The 13,569-nt window shown below is 30.3% G+C and overlaps 1 protein-coding gene across 1 annotated transcript; it reads left to right on the forward strand.

Annotated features, from left to right (window-relative positions):
- The first annotated feature begins 11,309 nt into the window (after window positions 1-11,309).
- LOC107955635 (anthocyanidin 3-O-glucosyltransferase 2) lies at window positions 11,310-13,197 on the forward strand. The gene has a single exon (XM_016891435.2). The coding sequence runs from the start codon at window positions 11,470-11,472 to the stop codon at window positions 12,907-12,909; it is 1,440 nt and encodes a 479-aa protein (XP_016746924.1). The 5' UTR covers window positions 11,310-11,469; the 3' UTR covers window positions 12,910-13,197.
- The last annotated feature ends 372 nt before the right edge of the window (window positions 13,198-13,569 follow it).

The following is a 13,569-nucleotide window of genomic DNA, read 5'->3' on the forward strand; positions in this document are numbered from 1 at the left end:
AACATTTTATAACCTATCCAATGAATCTTTTTAAATATATCACTTACTATATCAATTATTTCAACTTCATACTATATACCATTGACAACCATAATTTACTTATTTCATCAAGACTTTCACGACCTAGATGACTCTCATAAGACGTCTTAGGTACATGCCATTACCAATACTCAAGATGCTTTACCTCATTGAATTCGGGATCGGCTTGGGATGCTGATTCAACGGTCTAGCCTTAACCTGCGCACGGAAACAAACCGTACGCTGAGTATACACTCAGTGGTATTTCTATAATCCGAACACTTAAACAATTATAAAACAAATTAATTTATATATATTAAACTTTTCAAACTCAATGAGTATTCAAACATTTACTTTCCAACCAATGTTTTGGTCTAATTTAAATTCAAAATCATTTATTATTTTTCAATAGCAATTAATCAATCAGTAATATTCATTAACGATCAGTCAATCAGAACAATTAATTATTTAGTAATAGTCAGTTATTCGGTAACAATCAATTATTCAATAATAATCAGTTATTCAGTATCAATCAACTGATTGGTTATCCAGTAACAGTCAATTATTCAGTAAAAATCAGATATACAGTAACAATTAAATTATTCGGTAACAGTCGATCTTTCCAGTTCCTTTATTTACCCCTATTAACATGACTCGGACCTAGACGGATACACGGATCCAACCAACACACCAGTACGGCACATAGTGCCTCATCGGCCGAAGCCGGAACAGTAACAGTAACAGTAGTAGTACAGTACACAGAGTACCTCATCGAAACAAATCCAAAACAGTAACAGTAACATTACGGTACACAGAGTGCCTCATCGGAACAAATCTGAAATAATAACAGTAACGTAACAGTAACAATATCCGACACACAAAGTGCCAAATCTGTAACAGTAACGGTAACAGTAATAGTAGTCGGCACATAAGTGCCTGATCAGTAAGCCGGCAAAACCCATACTCTTCCATATCCTATGGCATGCCAACTATATCCGACTAGTCCGACTAGTTAATAGGGTATTTAATTCATTTTTTAGTTTTCAATTAATTCATATTTTAATTAATTAACTATATATTTTCAATTCAATATAATTTCATTCACTTTTCACTAATAAATATTCAATTTCATAATAATCACAATTTTCTATCAATTTTATCACAAACTATTATACTTTTCAATATAACAAATATTTATTATTCAATTTCCACATCAATATTCATTTCAATTCAAACATTTATATATATTCATAAATCAATTCAATATAAATTTATCACAAACTAAATTAATCCATTTCCATTATAAACACAATAATTCTCACTTCAACATTTATTAATTGCATTGAATAAAAAAATATAACAATTAATAACTAGGTTCGGATTATAGAAATACAAACCGTATTTTCTAGAGCTAACTCCTGTTGTCTTTGCCATTTTTCCTTGCTTAGTAGAGATTTCCCGAGACAACGTTAGCTATGGGAATTAAAACAATTCATATTCGTTAATTCACTATTAATTTATATCTAATTAATACAATTTCTGTTCAATTTCTACTTTAATTTCAATTTAATCTTAACTAAATTCACTTACTTTTTCTATCTCAATTCATACTTCATTTCTATTCAAATTTTGTCCAAACTCATACTTAACTATTAAATTTCCAGCATATTTTTCTAATTTCAAAATTTCATCAATTTAGTCCCTACAACATAAAACTTATGAATTACATTACAATTCAATCCTTATTTCATTTCTAACTTGAATTTCTATCAATTTAACCCTTATTTCATCATTTTACTCAACATGAATATTATCTAGAAATCTAGTAACTTTCAAAATATTAACTTAATTTCATCAAAATCTTGTTCCAAAGCTTCTAAAACATCAAAATTAAGTAAAAAGGGCTAAATTGACATACCTATTTAAACCTCAAGCTTCAAACCTTCAATTTTCCCTTTCTTCTTTCTTTTCTCTTTTCTTTCTTTCTTTCCCTGCTTTTCGTTTTGCCTATTCTATTTCTATTTCTATTTCTATTCTTTTTTTTTTCATTAAACCATTATATATATAATATAATAACTTAATAATTATCCATTATAAAAATCTATTTAATAACAAATATTCTTTTAACATTTGTATCCATTATAATATTACACTTGTCTTTCACTAATCTATTTATTATATAAATATCTTTTACTTAATAATAATATATAATTTAATAATATACTTATATAATAAGTAAATATACATGTATTTTACAAATGTATGTATATTAGTATCACACATGTCGCTATACATACCATACATTTGTCAACTTTTTATTTATTTATCATATAATATTAATTTAATAATAATAAATACATTAATATTTACTTAAATAATAAGCAAATACATATATGTATTACAAATGTGTGTATTATATTTATTATACTTGTATTTTATTTTTGTCATACACTTGGCACTCTTTTTGGTTTTTTTACTTATTTAGTCCTTTTAATTTTCTTTATTCTATAATTAAACTTTCACACTTCATTCAATTTAATCCTTTTATCCAATTATTCTTAATTAAATTTAATCCACTTAATTAAACTCTAATTAACCACTCATTTTACTTCGTAAATATTTTTAAATAAATATTTACGAATCCACTTTTCAGAAATAAAGACCCGAAAATACACTTTTTTGACATCGATAAAATTTAGGTCATTACAATTCTCCCCCTTAATAAATTTCGTCCTCGAAATTTGCCTAAAAGAGAGGTGGGGGTTCAGTGATCTCACTATTTCTCTCGGTTCCCGTATTGCTTCCTCAATATTATGACATTACTGCTTAGGCTAGTATCTCAACCGACTTTTTTTATACTATAGATTACATCAAATCTAAATATCCTTTGTCGATATAACATGCAAGAGATCTGATATATATCATCTTCTGAGCTTCAAATCATGAAAAATATTTTACCGGTCTGACTTTTCTACAACTTTAGAAGCAAAACCAAACAATATTTTACCGATCTGACTTTTCTACAACTTCACATAGCCCAACAAAATAAGAACTCAATTTCTCTTTCAACCTGATCTTCAAAATGTTCTTCCAATGTGAATCTTTAAGAAATACCATATCACTAACAAAATACTCAATATTCCAATGTTTCAAGTCTATATATGATTTCTGTCTGTCAAAACTGCTTTCAGTCTATCTTGAATCACTTCCACTTTTCTTCAATTTCACGAATCAAACAGCTCTGCATATTCTTTTTCTCACTGTATTCAATCAGATTCCATATAGTTTTACACTCATAATCATTCAGAACCTCATACAGTGCTGAAAACTGTTATCACATACCCAGAACTTCTTGTACTTGTTCTATAATTAGAGTATAAACCACGTATCTCAATCAGAAATAATAGAAACCACCATACCATGTAATCTGATAATCTCATAAACCTATATTTTAGACAATTATTAAGTAAGAAATTTATTCATACCTGAATAGAATTTGCAGACATTACCATACATTCGACGATTATTCAAATACCGTCTTTCTTTTTCGAAGATCGAGATAATTCCAATTCAAACCCATAGAAATTATATCCCATTTCCATTCTGATATCCTTTCTAGCTGTAACAGTTTTGAAGGTATCTGTATATGATATAAACATTTATATACAATTTCAAAGTATTGCTTTTCTTTCCCAGTCTTCAACACATCTGCCTCAATCACTGTACATCTTATTTCTTCCAGAATGCATAGATATAGTATTGCTATAAATTTTATACAAATTCTTCTGTCTAAGCTCTGAATTCTTCAATACAGCTTTTCTAAATAGCAGACAATCATCAAATTCAATCTGAATTTTTCAATCAAAATCATTTTTTCACTATACCCATTTAACCAGTAACTCATTATCACATTTCTGAACTTTGCAGACCTGCTGTAGAGAAGTAAGTTTAACCTTTATTTCAACTAGAATTGAGCGATCATCAGGTAATGAAAATCGAGTGTTCATAGCTCATAACACAAAGCAAAACTTCCAAGTCTGAGTATTCATAACTCCATTTGCTTTTCCTGGATGATATTCAATTATCAAATTATGATCCTTTAGTGCAAAGATAATAGCTACCACTTCCGAATCATGTGTCAAATATTTCTTTCCATATGATTCTAACCTTTCGTAACATAACCCTTAGTTCACTTTCTTGTATCAAAACACTACTGTCCTTGTAAATTACAAATTTTCTTTACCAAATTTCAGACTGAACTAGAACTAATACTTTAGTTAACGGAACTTCCAATTAATTAAAATCTTATTGACGTTTATTAGATCATTCCAATTTCCACATCATTCTGTAGTAACCATATCATCTAGAATCCTTCTTCAATCAACAGTAATTCGAGTAACTTTTCCAGAAACACTTCAGAATTTTCTCACACTGTTGTCACTAATTTAAACTTTAACTTGAACACTTTAATATCCAATACATAAGCAAGGCAAATACCATGACCCCTTTCCGGTATATGTCTGTGTTGGTATGTTCAATATCACAATAAACAGATCATTCAATCTTCTCTAGTTCAAAACAAAATATTTCATCATCCTAACTTCGCAGTATAATATACTTCTACTTATAATTTACCATAACATCGTGCAGAATTAACCATTCCGTTCTCAAAATCACATCAAACAATAATAACATCAAATCGATCAGAAAACAGTACCTTAATATCATTATCAGATAGTTCATGCAGATTCTATCAATCAATAAGTACTGACCTGGAAATTTGATACTTCAACCAAAAATTCAGCTAACTCAACAGGCAAATCTTTAATGGATGCTGTAATGACATTCGACAGAGAAATATCTTCTTTTATACCGTTAACATATGCCGTGGCTAATGTTCATGCTCTAGATTTTTCAGTGAAGTCCTTTGTCACGCTTCGATTATCACTCGTATTTCTGGAGTTATAGAGTAATCTACCTCTGGCAACTGTGTTACTCAGTCTTGAAATTTGAATAATATCATTTTCAACTTTCTTCAAGCAATCACTAAGATAATAATTAAAAGAATCATATCTAACACATATTCCACTCTTTATTCTACTTTCTTCAACTTTATATCTTTATTTAAACCATCTTCAAACCATTTGTACCTTACAGTTTCTATCAGAATATACCCTCTGATATATTTATTCAATCAAACAAACTCCCTTCATACACAGTTACAATCATATGATCCTATTTAAGCTTCAAGAATTCTGTACGTTTCTGATCAAGAAATCTCTGACTGATATATATATATTTCCTTCAGAGCTCATCTCAGAAAATTTTTAAATAACCCTTTCTTAATCACAACAGAAATCAATATTTTCCACCACTAGCAAGCTGAATTTTTTTAACATAAATATCATACCTTTCTAACATTTAATCAGTGAACAAAACAATTCATTTACAATCTCGATAGTATTCTCTAACCAGATTTCAGTTCTTTCAAGACCATCTTTAGCTATAATTCTCAATTCTTCCACACTATATTTACGAAGTATTAACAACAGATAACTTACCCGTTCAGTCAAGCCCTGTACCTTGAAGCATTTCAGGAACCGATTGAGAAACAGGAGGGGTAGATGTCGTAGCAGATATAGTTTCTTTTATTCACTGTAGAACATCAGTCATAATTCTAAACAATTATGTATTATCTCTTTCTTTATCATTACATTATTCAACACTCAGTGGATACTCAGTGATTAGTTACTCATTAAGTTATTACTCAGTGTTGTCAATTTAGTTTTTATCTAATTCACGAGACTTTTCGTTTTCAATATACATTTCATGATCAATACTATTAATATTTTCGTCTAACATTTTCACTATAAAACAGAGACAAACAAATATATTAGCATTCGATCCCGATTCAATTTCGACTCAATTATGGCATGTACCTTTAGGCCCAATTTCGAGCTCGATTTAGTCTGAGAATCGACTAAACCTGAATAGCTCTGATACCACTAATTGTAACACCCTTTAACCCTTATCCGTCCTCGAAACAGGATTATAGGGTATTACCGGTCTGTACAGTTCAATTATAATCTTTTATTAAAATAAATGTTTCTAACCCTGCAAATTAAAACTTCAACCAATACAATTTGCTAACATTCAAACAATCCAAATACACTTAAATATGCTCAAATCTTACCAATCTAAAACATTTTATAACCTATCCGATGAATCTTTTTAAATATATCACTTACTATATCAATTATTTCAACTTTATACTATATACCATTGACAACCATAATTTACTTATTTCATCAAGACTTTTACGACCTAGATGACTCTCATAAGACGTCTTAGGTACATGCCATTACCAATACTCAAGATGCTTTACCTCATTGAATTCGGGATCGGCTTGGGATGCTGATTCAACGGTCTAGCCTTAACCTGCGCACGGAAACAAACCGTATGCTGAGTATACACTCAATGGTATTTCTATAATCCAAACACTTAAACAATTATAAAACATATTAATTTATATATATTGAACTTTTCAAACTCAATGAGTATTCAAACATTCACTTTCCAACCAATGTTTTGGTCTAATTTAAATTCAAAATCATTTATTATTTTTCAATAGCAATTAATCAATCAGTAATATTCATTAACGATCAGTCAATCAGAACAATTAATTATTTAGTAATAGTCAGTTATTCGATAACAATCAATTATTCAATAATAATTAGTTATTCAGTATCAATCAACTGATCTGTTATCCAGTAACAGTCAATTATTCAGTAAAAATCAGATATACAGTAACAATTAAATTATTCAGTAACAGTCGATCTTTCTAGTTCCTTTATTTACCCCTATTAACATGACTCGGACCTAGACGGATACATGGATCCAACCAACACACCAGTACGGCACATAGTGCCTCATCGGCCGAAGCCGGAACAGTAACAGTAGCAGTACGGTACACAGAGTACCTCATCGGAACAAATTCGAAACAGTAACAGTAACATTACGGTACACAGAGTGCCTCATCAGGACAAATCTGAAATAATAACAGTAACGTAACAGTAACAATATCCGACACACAAAGTGCCAAATCTGTAACAGTAACGGTAACAGTAATAGTAGTCGGCACATAAGTGCCTGATCAGTAAGTCGGCAAAACCCGTACTCTTCCATATCCTATGGCATGCCAACTATATCCGACTAGTCTGACTAATTAATAGGGTATTTAATTCATTTTTTAGTTTTCAATTAATTCATATTTTAATTAATTAACTATATATTTTCAATTCAATATAATTTCATTCACTTTTCACTAATAAATATTCAATTTCATAATAATCACAATTTTCTATCAATTTTATCACATTTCCAACTACATATACTTTTCAATATAACAAATATTTATTATTCAATTTCCACATCAATATTCATTTCAATTCAAACATTTATATATATTCATAAATCAATTCAATATAAATTTATCACAAACTAAATTAATCCATTTCCATTATAAACACAATAATTCTCACTTCAACATTTATTAATTGCATTGAATAAAAAAAATATAACAATTAATAACTAGGTTCGGATTATAGAAATACAAACCGTATTTTCTCGAGCTAACTCCCGTTGTCTTTGCCATTTTTCCTTGCTTAGTCGAGATTTCCCGAGACAACGTTAGCTATGGGAATTAAAACAATTCATATTCGTTAATTCACTATTAATTTATATCTAATTAATACAATTTCTATTCAATTTCTACTTTAATTTCAATTTAATCTTAACTAAATTCACTTACTTTTTCTATCTCAATTCATACTTCATTTCTATTCAAATTTTGTCCAAACTCATACTTAACTATTAAATTTCCAGCATATTTTCCTAATTTCAAAATTTCATCAATTTAGTCCCTACAACATAAAACCTATGAATTACTTTACAATTCAATCCTTATTTCATTTCTAACTTGAATTTCTATCAATTTAACCATTATTTCATCATTTTACTCAACATGAACATTATCTAGAAATCTAGTAACTTTCAAAATATTAACTTAATTTCATCAAAATCTTGTTCCAAAGCTTCTAAAACATCAAAATTAAGTAAAAAGGGCTAAATTGACATACCTATTTAAACCTCAAGCTTCAAACCTTCAATTTTCCCTTTCTTCTTTCTTTTCTCCTTTATTTCTTTCTTTCCCTGCTTTTCGTTTTGCCTATTCTGCTTCTATTTCTATTCTTTTTCTTTTTTTTTTCATTAAACCATTATATATATATATATTTATATATATAATATAATAACTTAATAATTATCCATTATAAAAATCTATTTAATAACAAATATTCTTTTAACATTTGTATCCATTATAATATCACACTTGTCTTTCACTAATCTATTTATTATATAAATATCTTTTACTTAATAATAATATATAATTTAATAATATACTTATATAATAAGTAAATATACATGTATTTTACCAATGTATATATATTAGTATCACACATGTCACTATACATACCATACATTTGTCAACTTTTTATTTATTTATCATATAATATTAATTTAATAATAAATACATTAATATTTACTTAAATAATAAGCAAATACATATATGTATTACAAATGTGTGTATTATATTTATTATACTTGTATTTTATTTTTTCCATACACTTGGCACTCTTTCTAGTTTATTTACTTATTTAGTCCTTTTAATTTTCTTTATTCTATAATTAAACTTTCACACTTCATTCAATTTAACCCTTTTATCCAATTATTCTTAATTAAATTAAATTCACTTAATTAAACTCTAATTAACCACTCATTTTACTTCGTAGATATTTTTAAATAAATATTTACGAATCCACTTTTCAGAAATAAAGACCCGAAAATACACTTTTTCGACATCGGTAAAATTCAGGTCATTACATTTTGCGTGGCATAAAGCTTATTTTATGTATGGAAAATGTGTTATTGGTTTGGTAATTATATGATGAATTATCATAAGTGTGGGAATGGTCGTTTTGGGGCCTTATAACCAACCATTGAAATCTTATGTTAACTTGAAAATGTATGGAATTTGGAATATAGTGGACTATTGAGAATGTCGTGACTTCACACCCTAAATGTCGCGATGCCATGCTATCTTGCCGTGACGTACCTTATTGATGTTGTGACATTGACTCTATAATGTTTTAAAAGCTTTACAATTTGATCATCTTGTTGGAAAGTTGGTTACTGTCTTCAAGGACGCAACACCACCCATTGGATGTCATGACGCCAACCTTTGAAGTCATGACGTTGAACTCCAGGGTCGCGACGTCCATTTGGTATAGTTTGGAAAACTTTACAATTTGGTCCTCGGGTCATGAAGTATGTATACTGTTTTAAAGGTCGCGACATTGATTCCCTGATGTCGCGACATCAACTTGAAATCTTTGAAAATTTTGCATTTTAGTCCTCCAATGCTCTCGGGTCATCAAAAGAGCTTTCGGAAGCTCATATAAACTCTGGTTCGAAATATATTATGATATACTAATATAATAATCGTGTTTATGAAATTGAGTTCTTATAATGATGGAGAAATACATTATGTTTAAATGAAGATGTTTTGGTAATGATTGTACATCCCATAGCTCGAACTTAGCGATCGGGTCAGGTATGGGGTGTTACTGGTTAGGTGTTCATCTTCCCTAGGTGTTACTTAGGTTCAAATTACTATTGTGCAAAACAAACCATTTTGTTAAAAAAATATTTTTTAAAAATATATAAAGAAAAATATATCAAAATAAATAGTTGATATTTTAAATAAAATATATTTAACATAATAATATATATTGAAAAAATATATTTTATCATATAATTATTTATTATTTTGTCTAAGTAAATAAAAAATTATTAATCAAAAATATGAATTAAACAGATAAAAAATAACAAGCAAGATATATCAAAATAATTAGTTGATATTTTTTTGAAAAATAAAATATATTTAATATCATATTATATATTAAAAAATATTTTTTATCATATAATTACATATTTAATATTTAGTCAATATAAAGAAACAAATATAAAAAAACCCTATTTAGTCTATATAAAGAAACAAATAAAAAAAAAACCCTTAAAAGCAACATGAATTAAAAATGAAAACATACCAAGATCACACTAACAAAATACCATGTGTAACCAATAAACCTTTATTGACACAAAACAGTTTTCTAAAAGCGATTTTCTAAAAAAATCCTATAAAGAGTGTTTTTGGAAGCCAAAATTAACTTATTTCCCTAAATAATATTAAAATGACTTAAAACCTTAATATCTTTTTAAAAATCAGTAAAGTTTATTTTCAATTTTTAAAGGAAAATTCATTAATTTATTTCATGAATAGAATCATACTATTCGAAGAAAAGAAAACAATAAACATCTATCATAGACAGCGAAGGGCAAGCTCCATGAACACAGTAAAGGTTTAAGTCTCAACATCAAATGAACATTATGGCACGTTAATAATTGATTTTATCACAACTCAAGTGCGACATATTTAGAGTAATTGCAAGAATTTAATACGATAAGAAAATTAGTTTTTAATGGTTCGAAAAAAATTAGAAAAAAATTGCACACCCACCAATTTAGAAAGAACAACAACAAAATCATTCCTAAAAGCACTTACAAAAGTAATACTACATGTATAAGCACGACTAAAAAATGTGCTACAAGAGTAGACAAAAAACTTCTAAAAGTAAATACTTATTAAACAATGAAAAAAAAAACTTAAAATAACACGAATCCAAATCAACTTGTGAAATAATTCATTATTCACTCTTTAAAAAAAACTACTAGTGGCTCATATAGTTTCAACGAAGGCATGCATCTTCATTTATCCATCACAATTTGTGAAGACATTAAAGATACATATAAAATAAAATTGCAAACAAAAATAAAGAAAGAAAAAAAATAAAGAGATAGTTGGAGGGAGAGAAAAAAAAACGGATAATAGTCAAAGCTAGCATGACTGTTAAGCAAAACCAAAAAAAAAATGAAGCAAAAGACTAAAAAAAGAAGAAGAAAATTTTAAAATTTTAGAGAAAGTTGTTAATTTAATTTTGCCCAAAATTAAATCTAACTCACAATCAAATAAACCTTAATAAAATAAGCTTGGTTCTATTATTATCTAATTAATCCAGTCCAATAGAATTAAATTTCTGACAAGCTAATTCGGTTGTAACTCAACAATGAAGATTCCAATAAATTCCAGACGTAGCACAGCAAAGCAATGACATCATACTTGAAACCATTTAGCTTTTCTGACTGACGCACTCTGTCTTTATTAATAAGCGGGAGAAAACTAAACCACACAAACCGAATCAGCTTTCCCATCCTTCGCTGTTAAACTCTTCCACACTGAACTTCTCTTTTCCTGTTTCCGTTTTCATTTCGACGATGAAGAAAGCGGAGCTAGTGTTCATCCCATTCCCCGCAAAGGGCCATTTGGTATCCGCAGTTGAAGTGGCTAAGATTTTAGTGGATCTCAATTCCAACCTCTACATCTCTTTTCTCATCATCAAGCAACCCGTCGGCGCTGAACGCACCGCCTACGCCGACTCCCTCACCGCCGCCACCACCACCACTCGCATCAAATTCATTCACCTCCCTCAACCTGATTCAGACATAGATGCGGCTAACTTTATTAGGAGTGTAGTTCAAACCCAGGAACCACTTGTGAGAGAGGCCGTCACCAAAATAGTTGAGCACTCGAACTCAGTTCCCGGCTCACCTCGACTCGCCGGGTTTGTTCTCGACTTATTTTGTACTTCTTTTAGAGACTTGGCTAACGACTTCGGCGTTCCTAGCTATCTGTTTTGCACTTCGGGTGCTGGTTTTCTTGGCTTCCTATTTTTCATTCAAGCTCTTCATGATGAGCAAAATTTTGAGTTCGTTGAGTTAACAGACTCGGAGACTGAGTTCACTATTCCATCTTATGTCAACCCGGTTTCCGCTAAACTCTTTCCATCTGGAACGTTCAAGCCTGAAGGTTTTGGTTTATTCCTTTCCATGGCGAAACAAGTGAGAGAAATGAAGGGCATCATGGTAAATACATTTTTAGAGCTCGAATCGCATGCAGTTGACTCCCTTTCTAATGGCAAGCTTCCACCCGTGTACCCGGTGGGACCCATATTGAATACTGAAGGCTCTAGCGGGGTCCATCAGAATTATGACTCAATCATGCAATGGCTCGATCAACAACCACGTTCATCTGTGGTGTTTCTTTGCTTTGGGAGCATGGGAAGTTTTAGTGCGAATCAGGTAAAGGAAATCGCTTGTGCCCTGGAGCAGAGTGGGCACCGATTCTTGTGGTCTCTACGTCGAGCCCCGGAGCAGGTAAACGGTAAGATGGGACACCCGACTGATTACGAGAATGTGGCAGAGGTGTTACCGGAAGGATTCTTGGATCGAACGGCTGAGATTGGTAAGATCATCGGGTGGGCACCACAATCGGCCATCTTGGGCCATCCTGCGACAGGAGGGTTTGTGTCGCACTGCGGCTGGAACTCGACATTGGAGAGTATATGGTTTGGAGTGCCAATGGCGACGTGGCCGCTCTACGCAGAGCAACAGCTGAACGCGTTGCAATTGGTGAAGGAGTTGGGATTAGCGGTGGAGATTAAAATGGACTACAGGATAGATGGCGGGGGTGAGGTTGAACTCGTGAAGGCGGAAACAATAGAGAGAGGAATTAGGCGGTTGATGGAACATGATAGTGACGTTCAGAAGAGGATGAAAGAGATGAGTGATCGGAGTAGGAAGGCTTTGAAGGACGGTGGATCTTCACACTCCACGTTATGTCGTTTTATTGATGATGTCGTGGACAACATGCCATGAAACTTCAGCACATTGCCATTGCTATTATTATTTCTAAAATAATGTATTCAAAATCAAGATTTAGCTTAGCTTATTTAATATACTTATATTAGAAATTTATAAATTTGGCACGCTCATTTTGTGATAAAATGTATAATATATTGCTATTTCTCCTAGTGCAGGAGAGGGGTTTCTTTATAGAATATTTTTAATAATGTTGAGGTTGTTACGAGATTATGCGTGTAACTACTCAAGTTTCATATGTGAAAATTTATCTTATGAAGGAATAAAACTTTAAAAATTAGATTAGTTCGAACTAAGTAAATTGGATTTCTTATTTTGTGAAAATATCTTGAAATTATTTGATTTATCTTAAACTTTATCCGGATATTGATAATCCTAGTTTATTGGCTAGGTTGGTGGGGATTAATATTATAATTGATATTTTTATCAAGTCCAATAATACTTAATAAATTTTAGACTTGCATAGGTTAGATATATTGAGAGTTTTAGCACTTGACCTATTCATTTGTAAGTTGTTTTAGTGAGTACAATTTGTAAGTAAAATAAGCAGTATAACACCTAGTTACCTAACCCGGTCACTAGATCTGAGCTACAAGGTGTCACATTCATTTTCGGAGCAACTATGATTAATTTAAATTCGATTAAAATCCATTAAAC

This window comes from Gossypium hirsutum, chromosome A07 (assembly GCF_007990345.1).
Source record: "Gossypium hirsutum isolate 1008001.06 chromosome A07, Gossypium_hirsutum_v2.1, whole genome shotgun sequence".
In the NCBI taxonomy this organism is placed as follows: Eukaryota; Viridiplantae; Streptophyta; class Magnoliopsida; order Malvales; family Malvaceae; genus Gossypium; species Gossypium hirsutum.